This window comes from Heterodontus francisci, chromosome 1 (genome assembly GCF_036365525.1).
Source record: "Heterodontus francisci isolate sHetFra1 chromosome 1, sHetFra1.hap1, whole genome shotgun sequence".
NCBI classification, from domain to species: Eukaryota; Metazoa; Chordata; class Chondrichthyes; order Heterodontiformes; family Heterodontidae; genus Heterodontus; species Heterodontus francisci.
In genome coordinates this window covers 285,345,689-285,366,873 of record NC_090371.1, presented here as the reverse complement: position 1 = coordinate 285,366,873, position 21,185 = coordinate 285,345,689, and the positions used below count along the sequence as shown (strand labels likewise).

Below are 21,185 nucleotides of genomic sequence, written 5' to 3'. Positions count from 1 at the left end.
AGGAGACCGCATTGTGAGCAGCGAACACAGTAAACTAAGTTGAAAGTGCAAGTAAATTGCTATTTCACTCTTCCCCTTTCACTTGCTCAAATCCTATTACACTGCTAGCTTTTCCCAGTTCTGATGAAAGGTCATAGACCTGAAACGTTACTCTGTTTCTCTCTCTACAGATGCTTCCAGATCTGCTGAGTATTTCCTGCACTTTTTAAAAAAATATTCATTCATGGGATGTGGGCGTCGCTGGCCAGGCCAGCATTTATTGCCCATCCCTAATTGCCCTTGAGAAGGTGGTGGTGAGCTGCCTTCTTGAACCGCTGCAGTCCATGTGGGGTAGGTACACCCACAGTGCTGTTAGGAAGAGAGTTCCAGGATTTTGACCCAGCGACAGTGAAGGAACCGTGATATAGTTCCAAGTCAAGATGGTGTGTGACTTGGAGGGGAACTTGCAGGTAGTGGTGTTCCCATGCATCTGCTGCCCTTGTCATTCGAGGTGGTAGAGGTCGCGGGTTTGGAAGATGCTGTCAAAGAAGCTTTGTCAAGTCGCTACAGTGCGTCTTGTAGATGGTACACACTGCTGCCACTGTGCGCCGGTGGGTGGAGGGAGTGAATGTTTAAGGTGGTGGATTGGGTGCTAATTACACAGGCTGCTTTGTTCTGGATGGTATCGAGCTTCTTGAATGCTGTTGGAGCTGCACCCATCCAGGCAATTGGAGAGTATTCCATCACACTCCTGGACTTGTACCTTGTAGATGGTGGACAGGCTCTGGGGAGTCAGAAAGTGAGTTACTCGCTGCAGAATTCCCAGCATTTGACCTGCTCCTGTAGCCACGGTGTTTATGTGGCTACTCCAGTTCAGTTTCTGATCAATGGCAACTCCCAGGATGTTGATAGTGGGAGATTCAGCGATGGCAATGTCATTGAAAGCCAAAGGGAGATGGTTAGATTCTCTCTTGCTTTTTCAGTTAAATTCAATCTTACAGAACTTATTTAATACAGATTACTCCAAATGAAAACACGATGAAAAAACAACTGTTTTGATTTCAGTCACTAAAACACAAGTAACTTACTTGCTTCTTGAATTTCTTCTCCCATTCCTGTGGGACTGGCAGCATCTGAACTACTTGGGATCTCCATGAATTCAGGTGCAAGGTGTGATGTTGACTGGTTACTGGATGTGGAACTCCCAGCAGTTTCCACATCATCATTATTATGGTCACTTGGGTAATTGGCAGCTGCAACGGAACCAAAGCATTCGTTAGTGGAGTTAACACACTGATAGCTGCTTTGGAGGGGGACCTGCAGGTGGTGGGAGGGGGACCTGCAGGTGGTGGGAGGGGGACCTGCAGGTGGTGGGAGGGGGACCTGCAGGTGGTGGGAGGGGGACCTGCAGGTGGTGGGAGGGGGACCTGCAGGTGGTGGGAGGGGGACCTGCAGGTGGTGGTGTTCCCATGAATTTGCTGCCCTTGTCCTTCTAGTTGATAGAGGTCGTGGGTTTGGAAGGTGCTGTCTAAGGAGCCTTGGTGCATTGCTGCTGTGCATCTTGTAGATGGTACACACTGCTGCCACTGTGTGTCGGTGGTGGAGGGAATGAATGTTTGTGGATGGGGTGCCAATCAAGCGGGCTGCTTTGTCCTAGATGGTGTTGAGCTTCTTGAGTGTTGTTGGAGCTGCACCCATCCAGGCAAGTGGAGAGTATTCCATCACACTCCTGACTTGTGCCTTGTAGATGGTGGACAGGCTTTGGGAAGTCAGGAGGCGAGTTATTCGCCGCAGGATTCCTAGTCTCTGACCTGCTCTTGTAGCCATGGTATTTATATGGCTACTCCAGTTCAGTTTCTGGTCAATGGTAGCCCCTAAGATGTTGATAGTGGGGGATTCAGTGTTGGTAATGCCATTGAATGCCATGGGGAGATGGTTAGATTCTCTCTTGTTGGAGATGGTCATTGCCTGGCACTTGTGTGGCGCGAATGTTACTTGCCACTTATCAGCCCAAGCCTGGATATAGTCCAGGTCTTGCTGCATTTCTACACGGACTGCTTCAGTATCTGAGGAGTCTCGAATGTTGCTGAACATTGTGCAATCATCAGCGAACATCCCCACTTCTGACCTTATGATTGAAGGAAGGTCATTGATGAAACAGCTGAAGATGGTTGGGCCTAGGACACAACCCTGAGGAACTCCTGCAGTGATATCCTGGAGCTCAGATGATTGACCTCCAACAACCACAACCATCTTCCTTTGCGCTAGGTCCGACTCCAATGTGTAAAAGAAATTTTCCTCATCTCCCCTCTGGTTCTTTTGCCAATTATTTTAAATATGTGTCCTCTGGTTCCCGACCGTCCTGCCACTGGAAACAGTTTCCCCTTATTTGTTCTATTAAAATCCTTCATATAAACTTCAGTAACTCTATTAAATCACCTATTAACCCACTCTGCTTCAAGGAGAACAATCCCAGCTTCTCCAGTTTCTCCACATAACTGAAGTCCCTCATCCCTGGACCAATTCGAGCAAATCTCCTCCGCACCCTCTCCAAGGCCTTGACATCCTTCCTAAAGTGTAGAACCCAGAATTGGCCAAAATATTCCAACTGGGGGCTAACCCAGTGATTTAGAAAGGTTTAACATAACCTCCTTGCTCTAGTAATCTATTCCTCTATTAGTCAAGCCAAGGATCCCATGTGTTTTTTTTTAAAAACACCTTCCCAATTTGTCCTGCCACCTTCAAAGTTTTGTGTACAGACATCCCCAGGTATCTCTGTTCTTACATCCCCTTTAAATTTGCACCATTTTGTTTATTTTGGTTGATTAAACTGCAGCAATATTCCTGCTCCTGCACACATTTGGAGTGAGGCTGCAAGTCTTTCTCTGCCAATCAGTGCCTGAGCTCCCTGGATTTAGGTAAGTGGGTGCGTCCCATAGTGGGGGAGCTTGTAATGTACATTAGATAAACAGAAATTTTACATTTGCAAACTTCTCTGTAGCTCGGAGACACAAAACAGGGTGAGTGGTATCGAGTCCGTCAGACACTTGGCCAGAATTAGGCAAATTCTGGTCCCATTGTAAAAGTCTATGGCTGAGGGGAGGGATGCTGGATTGTGCACAGGCCCCCAAATCAGGTGGTGCACAGAAAGTTCGGGACGTGGGGTAGAGCATGGCTACCCAACCCGAACCCGACGACATGTGTCGGGTTCGGGTCGGCTCGGGCTGGACGTGGACAGAGATCAGGACAAACAGATATCAGAGGTGAGGAGTGGTGGGGGGGAAAGGAGGGGAAAAATACAGTTACAAGTTCCGCCATAAAGCACCCAAGTGAAATTAACCCTTACACTCTGAAATCTATCCGGGAGAAACGGACAAGCCCGGAGAAGGTACCAGTAACTGCAATAAATACAGAAACCAACTGAGCTCCTGCTTTAATCTATACTTGGCCCAAGGATTTAAAATGATCTGGAAATAGCACCATGGCCCCCCCCACCCCACCCCGCAGCACTGTGGAGCCTGTTCACACTGACGTACTGTACCACTCCCAAATATTACCCAGAAAAATGCATGTTTATTACTGAATTTGATGCTGCACTGTTACCATGTTTCATTCCAGGACTGGAGTTTGTGGTCCCTGGAGTGTACGCATAACTTCCATAGTTAGAGTATCCTTGAAATCCAGCAAAGTAACTGGAACCTGGAAGAAACGGAAAATAATGAGCCACAAACACAAGTAAAAATTCACAACAGCAGCTGTCTACATACAAAGTATAAGCACAAACTCGGGTCATGGTGACACAACAAAGAACAAACAAAGAACAAAGAACAGTACAGCACAGGAACAGGCCATTCGGCCCTCCAAGCCTGCGCCGATCTTGATGCCTGCCTAAACTAACACCTTCTGCACTTCCGGGGCCCATATCCCTCTATTCCCATCCTATTCATATATTTGTCAAGATGTCTCTTAAACGTCGCTATTGTATCTGCTTCCACCACCTCCCTTTTCAGTAACGTCCAATTTCAATGGAGCCAACAACTCCTATTTCAAGCTTTTGTCAGCTACATTACCATGAAAATGGGGAGAAATATCCTGACAGCAACAACTTGAAATCTATTCAGCATTTAGAACATAGAACAGTACAGCACAGTACAGGCCCACGATGTTGTGCCGAACCTTTAACCTACTCTAAGATCAAACTAACTACCTACACTTCATTCTACTATCATCCATGTACCTATCCAAGAGTCGCTTGAATGCCCCTAATGTATCTGCTTCTACTACCACCGCTGGCAGCGCATTCCACACACCCACCACTCTCTGTGTAAAGAACCTACCTCTGACATCTCCCCGAAACCTTCCTCCAATCACCTTAAAATTATGCCCCCTGGTGATAGCCCTTTGCACCCTGGGAAAAAGTCTCTGACTATCCACTCTATCTATGCCTATCATCTTGTACCCCTCTATCAAGTCACCTCTCATCCTTCTTCGCTCCAATGAGAAAAGCCCTAGCTCCCTCAATCTTTCTTCGTAGGACATGCCCTCCAGTCCAGGCAGCATCCTGGTAAATCTTCTCTGCACCCTCTCTAAAGCTTCCACATCCTTCCTATAATGAGGCGACCAGAACTGAACACACTTGGTTCCACTTAAAGCAAGCTGCCCTATTGCTCTTAGCACTTGTGTCCTTTACTAATAGTTACCCATCGATCAGCATTCCTGGCAACAACCAACATCCCGAACCACATTATAAAAAGAATACAGAGGCACCAGAGAGGGTGCAGTAAAGATTTACAAGGATGATACCAGGTTATATCCATCAGGACAGTATGAACAGGCTGCATCACTTTCCTCAAACAAGAGAAGGCTGAGGGGTGACCTAATAGAAGTCTTTAAAATTATGAAAGGTTTTGGTCGAATGGATACAGGGAGAATGTTTCCTCTTGTGGGAAACAGCAAAACTGGAGGACATCAGTATAAGATAGTCACCAAGAAATGGGGAATTCAGAAGAAACTTCTTTACCCAAAGAGTGATGAGAATTTAAAAAAATTATTTCACAGGATGTGGGTGTCACTGGCCAGGCCAGCATTTATTGCCCATCCCCAATTGCCCTTGAGAAGGTGGTGGTGAGCTGCCTTCTTGAACCGCTGCAGTCCACGTGGAGTAGGTACACCCACAGTGCTGTTAGGAAGGGAGTTCCAGGATTTTGACCCAGTGACAGTGAAGGAACCGCGATATAGTTCCAAGTCAGGATGGTGTGTGACTTGGAGGGGAACTTGCAGGTGGTGGTGTTCCTTTGCATCTGCTGCCCTTGTCCTTCTAGTTGGAAGAGGATTTGGGTTTGGAAAGTGCTGTCAAAGGAGCTTTGGTGGATTGCTGCAGTGCATCTTGGAGTTGGTACACACTGCTGCTACTGTACGTTGGTGGTGGAGGGAGTGAATGTTTGTGGATGGGGTGCCAATCAAGTGGGCTTCTTTGTTCTGGATGGTGTCGAGCTTCCTGAGTGTTGTTGTAGCTGCACCCATCCAGGCTAGTGGAGCGTATTCCATCACACTCCTGACTGTAGAACTCGCTACCATAGGGTGTGGTTGAAATGAAGAATATCGATGCATTTGATGGGAGGCTTGAAAAACATGCAAGGGAGAAGGGAATAAAAGGTTATGCTGATACAGTGAGAAGAGGAAAGAGGAGGAGGCTAGAGTGGAGAATAAATGTTAGCATAGTCTGGTTGGATTGAATGGCCTGTTTCTGTGCTGTATGTCCTATGTAATCCTATGAACCACAATTGATAAAATAGATATTAGCAGCGGAATTTTATGGAATTGCACTCTGAGTCTGGAGTATTGTCCCAAATGAACATCTGTTAGGAATTTGGATGCAGAGACACGAGAGTTTCAGTTCATTAAAATGTATGGACAGTAAATCGTGGGCACAGTACACCTGAATTCTCAATATGTGCTGCCGGTGACCACTAACTGCGTCCACTGGAGTTAAATACAAGACAGTGAAACACCAAATCAAGCTAAGCTCTGAGCCACAGTTCACAGTTAGGCCAATCAGTTGAAAGCCAACATTTGAGCACTTTCCTCTGGTAACCCATTATACTCACCCCCGCCTGCTCCACCCCCGCCTCCATAAACTCCACCTCCCCCTGACCCCGCTCCACCTCCAAAATGGTCAGAGAAATTCGGCAAAAGTTTCAGTCGCTTCCTTTGTACTTCCTCTTTGTCTGGGGGAAATAATCACATTATATGTTAACTGACTTTCAACCTAAAAGTACACGATGAATGAAGGCTTAAAAATTATGTATATTGTAGAAGGGTTTTACAGAAGTATCTTGCTGCATGCAAGGAACCATCATAAAACCAAGCCCTATGACAATGGCTCCTGACTGATACCACACTTGTACACTTTTATACCACATACAACTAGCATTTATATAGCACCTTAACATAGTAAAACGTCCCAAGGTGCTTCTCAGCAGCGTTTTCAAACAAAATGTGACACCAAATCACAGGAGAAATGAGGGCAGGTGACCAAACGACTGTTCAAAAAGGTAGGTTTTACAGAGCGATTTAAAAGAGGAGGCAGAGGGGTTTACGGAGGAAATTCCAGAGCTTACAGCCTCAGCAGCTGAAGGCTCGACTGCCAATGATTAAAATCAGGGAAGTACAAGAGGCCAACATCGAAGTAGTGCAGAGGTCTGAGAGAGATGTAGGACTGGAGGAGATTACAGAGATAGGGAGGGACAAGGCAATGGAGGGAATTGAAAAAACAGAATCCGCCATCAGACTATAGAAGTGTGACAGTATTTTTATCTGATTTTTTTCTTTCCCAATAGCAATGAAAATAACTCGAATTAAACCTACGAATTTGAACGGGAGCAGAGTCTGAACGGGGCGGCACAGTGGCGCAGTGTTTAGCACCGCAGCCTCACAGCTCCAGCGACCCGGGTTCAATTCTGGGTACTGCCTGTGTGGAGTTTGCAAGTTCTCCCTGTGTCTGCGTGGGTTTCCTCCGGGTGCTCCGGTTTCCTCCCACATGCCAAAGACTTGCAGGTTGATAGGTAAATTGGCCGTTATAAATTGCCCCTAGTATAGGTAGGTGGTAGGGGAATATAGGGATAGGTGAGGATGTGGTAGGAATATGGGATTAGTGTAGGATTAGTATAAATGGGTGGTTAATGGTCGGCACAGACTCGGTGGGCCGAAGGGCCTGTTTCAGTGCTGTATCTCTAAATCTAAATCAGGGCTCATCCACTTCGGACCAAGATCAGAAGAAATTTCTTTACTCAGAATTTGGCAGAATAGGCTTGAGGGGCCGAATGGCCTTCTCCTGCTCCTATTTCTTATGTTCTTAAAGGGGTGAACAAGAAAGGAATAGCAGGAATAAACCATATCGCCCATCGAGCCTGCTCCACCATTCACTACAATAATGGCTAATCTTCTGCCTCAACATCACTTTCCCACCTGCTTTCCAAATCCCTTGATTCCATGAGAGAGCAAACATCTGTACATCTCTGTCTTAAATATATTCAACAATGGAGCATCCACTGCTGTCTGGGGTAGAGAATTCCAAAGATTCACAACCTTTTGAGTGAAGAACTTTCTCCTCATCTCAGTCCTAAATGATCAGCCCCTTATCCTGAGACTGTGCCCCCAGTATTTTAGACTCCCCAACCAGGGGAATCAATCACTCAATGTCTACCCTGTCAAGCCCCTTCAGAATCTTGTACATTTCAATGAGATCACCTCTTGTTCTTTTAAACTCGAGAATACTCAATTTACTCAGCCTCTCATCATAAGACAACCCTCTCATGTTAGGAACCAATCTAGTGAACCTTCACTGTACCGCCTCCAATGCAAGTATATCCATATTTCAAAAAGGAGACCAAAACTGCACACAGAATTCCGGACGTGGTCTCACCAAAACCCTACTCAATTATAGCAAGACTTCTTTATTCTTGTACTTCAACTCTCTCGCAATAAAGGCCAACATGCCATTTGCCTTCCTAATTACTTGCTGTACCTGCATGATAACTATCTGCGTTCCTTGTACAAGTACACCCAAGTCTCTCTGAACATCAGCATTTACAAGTTTCCCAACTTTTAAAAAATATCCTGTTTTTCTTTTCTCCCAAAAAGTGAATAATCTCACACTTCCCCACATTATACTCCATCTGTCACCTTGTTGCCCACTCACTTAATGTCTTTATCTCTTTGCAGCCTTTGTGTCCTCCTCACAGCTTACATTCATCCAATGCAAGTATATCCTTCCAAAGCTTTGTATCGTCAACAAACTGAGATACATTACTCTCGGTCTCTTCATCCAAGTCATTAATATAGGTTGTAAATAGTTGAGGCCCCAACACTGATCCCTGTGGCACTCCACTATTTACAGCCTGCCAACTTGAAAATGCCCCTTTTATCCCTTCTCTCTGCTTCCTGTCCCTTAACCAATCTTCCATCCATGGCTAATATATTACCCCCAACTCCATGAGCCTTATCTTATGTATTAACCTTTTATGTGGCATCTTATTTGCAATCCAAGTATACTACATCTACTGGTTCCCCTTTACCTACCCTACTAGTTACATCCTCAAAAAACGAATAAATTTGTCAAACACGATTTCCCTTTCGTAAAACTATGTTGACTTTGTCTGATCATATAATGATTTTCTTAGTGTATCATTAAGACTTCCTTAATAATAGATTCCAGCACTTTCCTGACAACTGATGTCAGGCTAACTGGCCCGTAGTTCTGTTTTCTCTCTCCCTCCTTTCTTGAATAACGGTGTTAAATTTGTTAACTTTCAAACTGCTGGGACTGTTGTAGAATCCAAGGAATTTTGGAAAAACATATCCAGCACATCCATTATCTCTGCAGTTATCTCTTTTAGAACCCTAGGATGTCGGCCATCTGGTCCTGCGGTTTGTCAGCTTTTAGTCACAAGTTTCTCCAATACTTTTCTCTGCTGATATTAATTACTTTAATTTCCTCACTCTTTATTAGCCCCTTGGTTACCCTCTATTTCTGATGTGTAATTTGTGTCTTTTGCTGTGACACAAAATATTTATTCAATGTCGCTGCCATTTTCTCATTCCCCATGATAATTTCTCCTGTCTCTGCTTCTAATGGTCCAATCTTTACTTTAGCCACTCTCCTTTTGATACACTTGTAAAAACTCTCTCAAACTGTTTTTAGATTCCTGGCTAGTTTACGCTCATTCTATTTTTTTCCTCTATCAAATTTTCGGTCACTCTTTGCTCGTTTCTACAACACCCCAATCCTCAGGCTCAGAGTTGGCTTGGATCTATAATTTGATGCACAAGATTTTTCATTACCTTTAATCAGTGGGTAGTATGTGAATGGCTTCGGTTCACTTGTCTCGTTGTCAGACTTTCTCCGAAGCTGTACAAATACGGATGCAGGTTTGGAAATGTCCACATCCCGGTATTTTGGTGTTCTAAAAACTATAGCAAACTATGAGGGGGAAGAGTTTGTTATTAAGTTGGGCTTTCAAATGCGTGGCATCATTTATTGATGATTAGACATGAAGTAATATCAGTCCAGCATTGTGACTGTATCCAGACAGTGAAAGCTCCTCATTATCACCACCTGTGACTGACCATCGCTCGATTCAAGCCAATCATCCCCAAACATGTCTTGTTACCAGTAACATCCTGTTTCATTAACACTAGCAGCAATATAAACATTTGCTTTGACAGACAAAACTATTTTATTTCTTTTCAAAAGCTTGAGAAGCAGCACCTCATTTTTTGATCAGGAACTTTACATCCTTCCAGACTCAACACTGAGTTCAACAATTTCAGATAATTGCCACTGCTTCCATTTTTCTTCCAGACAGCAAATGCTAGAAATTATTCTGTTTTTGCCATTTACACCTCCTCTAGACTCATCTTTTGTTTCGTTACTTGTCCCATTACCATCTCCTTTTGCCTTGCACTGTCAAAGAGTTATCCTGGGTGTCCTGGCCAATATTTATCCCTCAATCAACATCAGAAAGAAAAACAAATTATCTGGTCATTATCACATTGCTGTTTGTGGGAGCTTGCTGTGCACAAATTGGCTGCTGCATTTCCTACATTATAACAGTGACTCCATTGGTTGTAAAGCACGGAGACATCTGGCGGTCATGAAAGGTGCTATATAAATGCAAGTCTTTCTTTTTTATCATCTTTTCTGTCATTTAATCTCTCCTGCCTTCCACTCTATCACAGAGCTTCTCTTTTGTTCTTTCCTCCCCACCCCCTTTCCCTGTCTCTTTACTTGCTTAAAACCTGTGACATCTCTAAACTTTTTCCAGTTCTGATGAAAGGTCACAGACCTGAAACGTAAACTCTGTTTCTCTCTCCACAGATGCTGCCAGACCTACTGAGTATTTCCAACATTTTCTGTTTTTATTTCAGATTTCCAGAATCTGCAGTATTTTGCTTTTGTGGAAAAAAAGCTTGACATCCAAATTAATCACTTAATTTTCCTCTTGACCATGTTGCTTTTGAATAACACACGTTAGTGCAGCTATTTCACTTTTCGTGATTTACAGATTTACTAACAAGTGAAGCCTCTGATTCTACCAAGCATCAGACACACGAGAATATTGACTTTAGTTGGTACTCCCAACTTGTGGCCTCACTTGCTCAGTGGAAGCATGTTGTGAAGACTCAATATTGTTGTATTGTAGTCCCATCACCGTCCTGTGGTCCAATCTATCTAGGCCCCATGTTCAGATTGCTAATTTCCCTCTGATATTTGCAATAGTTACAAGTAATTTGCGAATTTCCAAAGTAAACGATAGAACTTTTCCTTCTGCAAACAAGCTGAGGTGAAAAAAAATCCAACATCACCTCTGCTCCAGGAATCAAGAGCTGTGAGTAGCAACTCCAATGCACCCTCTGGAACATCACTAAACTGCTTTCACACAGAAAGCTGCTCTAAATGTGACACTGCCTGGCGTAATGACCAAGATTTGTAGATGCACGGCCAGGAATTGACAGGACAATAATCACCCAACACTTATCTGGAATGTGTAATTGGATGCTGACAACACAGAGTGCAACTGTACAAAGGAGCCCAGCTCTGAGGCTCTTACATTATCATCACTGTAACCTCAGTGTGTTCTCATCTTCAGCAGAGACTTCAGGTGAGAAACCCACTGTGTGCAGAGTGAGAATAAAGTAATGCCTGCATTTAATTAATGAAGAATGTGTAATGTGTAGCTTGATTAAGTCTAAAGTTCTTGCTGCAAACACCTCACCAATTCAGCACCTAGTACAGACTCAGCACAGATCGGCCCCAATGCAGCACCGAGTTAAAAATACACTCTAGGTCAGACTCCAGGAGCTGCTGGAACTGCTAAATCCTGTTTCCTTGTCTCAGCTTTCTCATAGGTCTAAATCCAGATTAAGTGAGCCAGGCTTGCGAGTGCAATCGCCCAGAGCCATCTTACAGACTTTGCATACCTGAAATTTGACATAATTGTACTGCCAGTTTAAAATATAGCCAGAGTGGCTTAATACCAGAAAGTCATCAAAGTAAAGGGCAGGAGTAACGCAAAGAGCAGAGAGATTATTCCATTACGAACCTGCCGATGAACATCTGTCGGACCAAAATCCCCAAATGCTTCCCAAATTCCTCCATTTTCATCCTCTTCATAGAATCGAACTTGGATATCATCTGGCAAAAACAGAATGGTCGTCAGATGGTGGAACATAAACATGCAATGAAAAAGCAAAATTAATGCACTTATACATCACTGGAGTTTCAAACAAAAAGGTGAAAAGATATGTTATCACAGCTAGGCTGCAGAATGGCCGGTAATTCTGTTTAGAAATATAGGAGATTGTTAAAACACACACAAATTGTCTGCCAGATCGGCCAATGCACTTCAAATGTAATAATATTGGTTGCAAAACATTTTTGGACATCTAAGGATGTGGTATAAAAGCAAACTCTTTTTTAAAAAAATTCTGAAAACAGCATGACAAAGACTATGCTGTGTGTGAATTTAGTCTTAAAGCAAAGCTTTTGACAAGTTCCAAGAATATTTATTCCAAAATTTACCCCTCTCTGAAACTGCGTCATCCCAGTTCTGAAGTTGTTGTGAGAGGCCAATGTCAGGCCTGACTGGGAGGTTAGGGTCTCGGACATCCTGCTTCCGTCGGTTCAGTTCGGACCATGACTCCAGATTTTTATGGCATGACGTCTTAGCTTTATACTTTACTGTAAATGCAGCCAAATGAACCTAGGAACAGGAGTAGGCCATTCAGCCCATCTAGCCTGCTCCACCATTCAATTAGATCATGGCTGATCATCTACCTCAACGCCACCTTCTCACGCTATCTCCACATCCTTTGAGCTCAAACATAGTGTTCATTTTCAACTTCAAGTGTAAAACCTGAAGTGAGAGTGGAGAGTGAAGATCGTGTGCTTGGTTACAGGAAATGTGCAAGCTCGGTTTATAAATCAAGGCACATAATGATGTTTAAATTTTATAAATCACTGGTTAGGTCACAGTTGGAATATTGTGGACAATTCTGTGCTTCATACTTCAAGAAAGATGTAAGGGCTTTCGAAATGGTGCAGGGGAGGATTACCAAGCTGCTCCAGGAATGAGGGACTTCAAGAGGTGAAGTGAGGGTGACTGCCCTGGACATCAGGCAGAATTTGACCGAGTATTGCATCAAGGAGCCCTACCAAAACTGGAGTCAATGGGAATCGGGGGAAAACTCTCCTCTGGTTGGAGTCATACCTAGTGCAAAGGAAGATGGTTGTGGTTGTTGGAGGTCAATCATCTGAGCTCCAGGACATCACTAGAGGTGTTCCTCAGGATAGTATCCTAGGCCCAACCATCTTCAGCTGCTTCATCAATGACCTTCCTTCAATCATAAGTTCAGAAGTGGGGATGTTCGCTGATGGTTGCACAATGTTCAGCACCATTCGCAACTCCTCAGATACTGAAGCAGTCCGTGTAGAAATGCAGCAAGACCTGGACAATATCCAGGCTTGGGCTGATAAGTGGCAAGTAACATTCGCACCACACAAGTGACAGGCAATGACCATATCCAACAAGAGAGAATCTAACCATCTCCCCTTGACATTCAATGGCATTACCATCGCTGAATCCCCCACTATCAACATCCTAGGGGCTACCATTGACCAGAAACTGAACTGGAGTAGCCATATAAATACCGTGGCTACAAGAGCAGGTCAGAGGCTAGGAATCCTGAGGCGAGTAACTCACCTCCTGACTCCCCAAAGCCTGTCCACCATCTACAAGGCACAAGTAAGGAGTGTGATGGAATACTCTCCACTTGCCTGGATGAGTGCAGCTCCAACAACCCTCAAGAAGCTCGACACCATCCAAGACAAAGCAGCCCGCTTGATTGGCACCCCATCCACAAACATTCACTCTCTCCACCACCAACGCACAGTGGCAGCAGTGTGTACCATCTACAAGATGCACTTCAGCAACGCACCAAGGCTCCTTCGACAGCACCTTCCAAACCCGCGAACTCTACCAACTAGAAGGACAAGGGCAGCAAATACATGGGAACACCACCACCTGCAAGTTCCCCACCAAGCCAAACACCATCCTGACTTGGAACTATATCGCCGTTCCTTCACTGTCGCTGGGTCAAAATCCTGGAACTCCCTTCCTAACAGCACTGTGGGTGTACCTACCCCACACGGACTGCAGCGGTTCAAGAAGGCAGCTCACCACCACCTTCTCAAGGGCAATTAGGAATGGGCAATAAATGCTGGCCTGGCCAGTGATGCCCACATCCCATGAATGAATAATAAAAAGGTTATGAGGAAAGGTTGTAAAAGTACAGACTGTTCTCCTTGGAACAGAGGAGGTTAAGAGGTGACTGAATAGAGGTTTTCAAGATGATGAGGTGTTTTGATAGAGAAAAAACTATTCCCTCTGGTGAGCGGGTCAACTACCAGAGGTCACAGATTTAAAATCATTGGAAAAAGGTTTGGGGGGGGGGGGGGGATTGAGAATTTTCTTTTCACTAGGGGAGTTATTGGGATCTGGGACACTTGACCCGAAAAGGTGCAGGAAGCTGATTCCATAAATAATTTAAAAAGGGAATTGGGCAGATACTGGAGGATGAGGAACTTACAGGGTTACAGGCAAAAAGCAGGGATGTGGGTCTAAGCATGACTGCTGCTTCAAAGAGCCAGCACAGGCACGATGGGCCAAATGTCCTCCTTCTGTGATGTAAGTTTCTACGGTTCTAAGAAGTTTAGTCAGAATTGCTCCTTTCTGTCACACTGAAAAGGAACATTTGGTACAAAGTAGAAAGTAGATACTGGTGCGTCTGAAAAAAAAATGGCTGAAGCTCATTCAGTAATTTTAGCTACAATTAAAGTGTTGTCTTCCTTTTGTGGCTTATCTTTATTCTTGATCCAATCACATTTAGACTTGAAATGGCTCAAGATTTGCTTCCTCTTGTATGTATTTTTAAAAATATCGACAATATACATTTAAGATGATTTATAATTCTTAAATCATATAGAAAATCCTATGAAAAACAAATATAACATTTTCCAGAGATGTGTACTGTCACAGATACAACTGTAACAAATTAGTATACAAAAATAGAACATGTACAAACATTGGACAAAATGCAAACAGTTACTGACTGCAGCTTGCCAAATTCCCCTGATGTCGTCAGTGGGGAAACCCTGACAGTGACCACTTACAGTGTCTCTTACAAACACTTCCTCAAATCTTCTAATCTCTTTCACTCCTAACCAATCAGGAACAAGAGTGCTGAGAGAGAGAGACAGGCTGTGAAATGAGGAAACATGCACAGAGATTTAGCAGTCTGTCTAACCGATCATGGACATTGTCACTGACATCTGGTTGAATAATGACTTGTAAACAGTAGGGTAAATTCACCACACTCGAGTACCTTGTGTGCAGCCAAGCTTCAAGAGTTAGCATCACATCTCCTACCCATACTCTCAACAATAACTTGCATTTATATGGCACCTTTAATGTAGTAAAACATCCCAAGGTATTTCACAAGAATGTTATCAGCCAAAATCTGATGCCAAGCCATATAAAGAGTTAAGGACAGGTGACCAATATCTTGATCAAAGAGGTAGGCTTTAAGGAAGCTTCTTAAAGGAGGAAACAGAAAGGTCGAGATGTGGAAATTCCAGAGCTTAGGGCCCAGACAGCTGAAGGCACAGCCACCAACGGCGGAGCAACTAAAATCAGGGATGCTCAAGAGGCCGGAATTAGAGGAGCGCAGAGATCTCGGAGGGTTGTAGGGGCTGGAGGATGTTAGAGATAGGGAGGGTTGTAGGGGCTGGAGGATGTACAGAGATAGGGAGGGTTGTAGGGGCTGGAGGATGTACAGAGATAGGGAGGGTTGTAGGAGGTTACAGAGATTTTGAAAGGTTGTCGGGGCTTCAGGAAGTTACGAGACGGGGAGGCCGTGGAGGCATTTGAAAAGAAGAATGAGAATTTTAAAATCGAGGTGTTGCTGGACTGGGAGCTAATGTAGATCAGTGAGCACAGGGGTGATGGGTGAACGGGATTTGGTACAAGTTGGGATATGTGCTGCAGAGTTTTTTTAATTCGTTAATGTGATGTGGGCATTGCTGGCTAGGCCAGCATTTATTGCCCATCCCTAATTTCCCTTGAGAAGATGGTGGTGAGCTGCCTTCATGAACTTCTGCAGTCCATGTGGGGTAGGTACACCCACAGTGCTGTTAGGGAGTTCCAGGATTTAGACCCAGCGACAATGAAGGAACAGCGATATAGTTCCAAGTCAGGATGATGTGTGACTTGGAGGAGAACTTGCAAGTGGTGGTGTTCCCAAGCGTCTGCTGCCCTTGTCCATCTAGGTGGTAGAGGTCGCAGGTTTGGAAGGTGCTGTCTAAGGAGCCTTGGTGCGTTGCTGCTGTGCATCTTGTAGATGGTACACACTGCTGCCACTGTGCGTCGGTGGTGGAGGGAGTGAATGTTTGTGGATGGGGTGCCAATCAAGCGGGCTGCTTTGTCCTGGATGGTGTCGAGCTTCTTGAGTGCCGTTAGGAGCTGCACCCATCCAGGCAAGTGGAGAGTATTCCATCACACACCTGACTTGTGTCTTGTAGATGGTGGACAGGCTTTGGAGAGTCAGGAGGTGAGTTACTCGCCTCAGGATTCCTCGCCTCTGTCCTGCTCTTGTAGCCATGGTATTTATATGGCTACTCCAGTTCAGTTGCTGGTCAATGCTAATCCCCAGGATGTTGATAGTGGGGGATTCAGCGATGATAATGCCATTGAATGTCAAGGGGAGATGGTTAGATTCCCTCTTGTTGGAGATGGTCATTGGCTGGCACTTGTGTGGCGTGAATGTTACTTGCCACTTCTCAGCCAAAGCCTGGGTATTGTCCAGGTCTTGCTGCATTTCTACACGGACTGCTTCAGTATCTGAGGAGTCACAAATGGTGCTGAACATTGTGCAATCATCAGCGAACATCCCCAATTCTGACCTTATGATGGAGGGAAGGTCATTGATGAAGCAGCTGAAGTTGGTTGGGCCTGGGACACTACCCTGAGGAACTCCTGCAGTGATGTCCTGGAGCTCAGATGACTGACCTCCAACAACCACAACCATCTTCCTTTGTGCTAGGTATGACTCCAACCAGTGGAGAGTGTTCCCTTCGATTCTAGTTTTGCTAGGGCTCCTGAATGCTATACTCGGTCAAATGCTGCCTTGATGTCAAGGGCAGTCAGTCTCACCTCAAGTTCAGCTCTTTTGTCCATGTTTGAAACAAGGCTGTAATGAGGTCAGGAACAGAGTGTCCCTGGTGGAACCCAAACTGAGGGTCACTGAGCAGGTTATTACTAAGCAAGTGCCACTTGGTAGCAGTGTCGACGATCCCTTCCATCACTTTACTGATGATCGAGGGTCGACTGATGGGGCGGTAATTGGCCGGGTTTCGGATGATCTGAAGTTTACAGAGGGAGGAAGATGGCTAATAGAGCATTGGAATAGTCACATCTAACTGCTTGCTAAAAGTGTGGGTGAGTTTATCCTGGAGTCTTAAAAGTAGGATTTAATTTGCATTATTTTCTTTTAAACCCATGCAAATCATTTGAACTCTACATAAAGGGAGACAGCTCGGCTGGAAAATAATATCCATTCATAATGGGGAGTTAATGAAAGCTTCATATGGTCAGATGGTAGAGAATTTGAGACACACACACACACACACACACACACAGTGAGTCACAGTCAATGGCAGGCTCAATAACCAGACAGCATCATAAGCTATAGTGGATATTTTACATCAAGTGATATAACTTAGCACATCTTGTAGAAACTTACCTTTCTGGACTTTATCACAAAGCAAGTAAACCTCATCTCCTCCAACCACACATCCAGCCGTCTTATCCATTCTGACAATCCTCAAATTTGATGCATTTGGTGCTTCTGTAACATTTAAAATAAAGGTTCAGCAATTCTTGTGAAAGCGAAAAGAGAATGAAAAAGAAACAATTTAATTTTCACTTTTTGTTACTGTTCTGACTACAGTCAGATGCTGCTGCCTCCTTAAAATATATATTTTTTGTCATCACTGTGGTCACTGGTTAACTCTTTCTGTGCTGTACGCCAGCACACATTTCAAAAAGACTTGCATTTCTATAGCACCTTTCACAACCTCAGGATGTCCCAAAGCACTTTACAGCCAATGAAGCGTAGCCACTAATGTAATGTTGTAAAAGCAGCAGCCAATTTGCACACAGCAAGATCCCACAAACAGCAAAGTGATAATGACCAGGCAATCTGTTTCAGTAACGTTGGTTGAGGGATAAATATTAGCCAAGGACACCAGAGGAGAATGAGTGTCATGGGATCTTTTGCGTCCAGCTCAGAGGGCAGATGCGGCCTTGGTTTAATGTCTCATTCAAAAGACAGCACCTCCAACAGCGCAGCACTCCCTTAGTACTGCACTAGGGGGACAGCCTAGATTTTGTGCTCAAGTTTCTGGAGTGAGGCTTGAACCCCCAACCTCTTGACTCAGAGGCAGGAGTGCTATCAATTGAGTTATGGCTCATATATAGGTGTCAATGTACAGGACTGTGAAGGGAGGGGCCAATCGGTGGCATTATTTCCCCAATGTTGATATTAGGATCTAAAGCACTTCCAATTTGAGGGGTTGTTTCTATCTGGCAGTCAGCTTGTCAGGGATAGCTGGACCCGTCAGCATGTCCTCCTCACTCTCTGGAGAAGACAACTGATGGATCAGTTGCTCACAGTAGGGATATTGTTGACTTGGTTCTTTATTTATTTTTTTTTATTTTAGAGATACAGCACTGAAACAGGCCCTACGGCCCACTGACTCTGTGCTGACCATCAACCACCCATTTATACTAATCCTACACTAATCCCATATTCCTACCACATCCCCACCTGTCCCTATATTTCCCTACCACCTACCTATACTAGGGGCAATTTATAATGGCCAATTTACCTAACAACCTGCAAGTCTTTGGCATGTGGGAGGAAACCGGAGCACCCGGAGAAAACCCACGCAGACACAGGGAGAACTTGCAAACTCCACACAGGCAGTACCCAGAATTGAACCCGGGTCCCTGGAGCTGTGAGGCTGCAGTGCTAACCACTGCGCCACTGGTAACTGACTTTCTGGAGACAATCTGGATTGTCATCTTTTCTCTATTATCTCTCCCTTCCTTATTCACCCATTTCATTCCTTTATTCGTACAATTCCCCCCTTCTCACTATCTCTAGACATTTCCTTTCTGTCTCTTTCATAGTCCCTTTCATCCCATCTCTCACACATTGCTCCATTTTCCCGTCATTTAACATCGGACAGATTTACAAATAATTGCTCTCCTTCCTAAACCATCTGTAATCTCAGCAGCAATGATTTGAATCAGGAGGGGCATTTGGAATTTCAATAATGTACAGTAAATTTCCACCCACTATCAAAATGTAAGGATTGGAACGTCCTAGAATTTTCAGTTTTGATGAATTGAATGACCTCCCCTCCCCTTGTGAATAAATATGAATTGGAAAGAAGTGTTATCAAACAATGTCTCCAATTTCCCCAATAGACGCATTTGATCTACACCTGCTGTAGTTTGGAGCTTTGCTCTGTTCCACTCTCCCCTCCTTCAATATAGCACATTCCGATCAAGCGTATTTAACACAAATTCTTTCATTAAAAGAAAAGGTAAATATTTACTTAACATTAGCATTTGGGCCTTTGCTGGAAATTGACATGGGAGAAATTGTAACGTGACCAGTCCGTTGGGAAGATGACAAGATCGGGAGCAACACTGGTTTAACATTTCACCCAATTTAACTCTCAATGGAAGTCACTGGAGAATATTGTCCACTGCATTCCACCCAAATATGTGGGATTCGCATCGGGTGAGTTCGAATCATAGAAATTTACAGCTTGAAAGGAGACCATTCAGTCCATCATGTCCATGCCAGCCAACATCTAACCTGATCCCACTTGCCAGCTCTTGGTCCATAGCCTTGTAGGCTACAGCACCCCAAGTGCACATCCAAGTACTTATTTAATGGAATAAGGATTTTCTGCATCCACCACACTTTCAGGCAATGAGTTCCAGATCTCCACCATCTTCTGGGTGAAAATATTTTCCCTTGTAAATCTCCTCTGTACCTTCTCTAGTGCTATCACATCTTTCCAATAGTGTGGTGACCAGAACTGCACGTAGTACTCCAGCTGTGGCCTAACTAGTGTTTTATACAGTTCCAGCATAATCTCCCTGCTCTTATATTCTATGCTTCAGCTAATAACGGCAATTATTCCATCTGCCCTCTTGACCACCTTATCTCCCTATCCAGCTACCTTCAGGGATCTGTGCACATGCACTCCAAGGTCCCTCTGCTCCTCTACACTTCTCAGTATCCTACCATTTATTGTGTATTCCCTCGTCTTGTTAGCCTTCCCCAAATGCATTACCTCACACTTGGCCGTATAAACTCCATTTGCCACTGTTCTGCCCACCCCACTAGTCCATTGATATCTTCCTACAGTCTACAGCCTTCTTGTTCATTATTAACCACACAGCCAATTTTTGTACCATCTACAAACTTCTTGATCATACCTCCGACATTCAAGTCCAAATCATTGATATATATCACAAAAAGCCAGGGACCCAGTACTGAGCCCTGAAGAACCCCACTGGAAACAGCCTTCCCGTCACAAAAGCATCCATCGACCATTATATTTGTTTCCTTACTCTGAGCCAATTTTGGATCCAACTTGCCACTTTGCCTTGGATCGCTTGGGCTTTTACTTTTGTGACCAGTCTGCCATGTGAGAACTTATCAAAAGCCTTGCTAAAAATCCATATAGACTACATCAAATGCACAAACCTCATCAAGAAATTCAAACATGTTAGTCAGACCGCACCTTCCCTTAACAAATTCGTGCTGACTGTCTTTGATTAATCCGTGTCTTTCTAAATAAAGATTTATCCTGTTCCTCATAGTTTTTTCCAATAATTTTCCCACCACCGAGGCTAGGTTGATAGGCCTGTAATTACTTGATCTATCCTTTTCTTCCTTTTTAAACAATGGCACAATGTTAGCTACGCTCCAGTCCACTGGCACAACACCTGTAGCCAAAGACAATTGGAAAATGATGGTCAGAGCCTCCACTATTTCTTCCCTTGCGACCCTCAACAACCTAGAAAACACTTCAACTGGGCCTGAGGATTTATCCACTTTCAAAGGATGTCTAACTTAATACTTCCTCTCACTATTTCATCTAATATTTCACACTCCTCCTCCCTGATTGCTATGTCTGTATTGTCCCTCTCTTTTGTGAAAACAGACACAAAGTATTCACTAAGAACCATACCCACATCCTCCACCTCCACACATAGGTTACCCTTATGGTTCCTAATAGGCCCTACTCTTTCTTTAGTTATCCTATTGCTCTTTCTGTATTTATAAAAAATCTTTGGATTTTCCTTGATTTTACTTGCCAATATATTTTCATGCCCTCTCTTTGCTTTCCTAATTACCTTCTTAATTTCACCCCTATACTTTTTATACAGAAACAAAGTTAACGTTTTAGGTCAGTGACCTTTCATCAGAAGTGAATTCTGCTTCTCTCTCCACAGATGCTGCCAAACCAGCTGAGTATTTCCAGCATTTCTTATTTTTATCTC

The 21,185-nt window shown here is 44.1% G+C and overlaps 1 protein-coding gene across 6 annotated transcripts in view; it reads right to left on the bottom strand.

The window, feature by feature from the left end:
- LOC137377480 (nuclear factor NF-kappa-B p105 subunit-like) overlaps positions 1-21,185 on the bottom strand; it is a 113,099-nt gene that overhangs the window by 22,579 nt on the left and 69,335 nt on the right. For 5 of the 6 annotated variants that reach the window (XM_068047151.1, XM_068047116.1, XM_068047125.1 and 2 more), the window contains exons 9-14: positions 17,338-17,442; positions 11,583-11,674; positions 9,322-9,460; positions 6,087-6,206; positions 3,583-3,678; positions 1,068-1,232 (exon numbers count right to left, since the gene is read on the bottom strand). In XM_068047151.1, coding sequence (XP_067903252.1) covers positions 1,068-1,232; positions 3,583-3,678; positions 6,087-6,206; positions 9,322-9,460; positions 11,583-11,674; positions 17,338-17,442 — 717 coding nt within the window. The remainder of the gene's footprint in view (positions 1-1,067; positions 1,233-3,582; positions 3,679-6,086; positions 6,207-9,321; positions 9,461-11,582; positions 11,675-17,337; positions 17,443-21,185) is intronic. The other variant, XM_068047161.1, reaches the window with a different exon arrangement.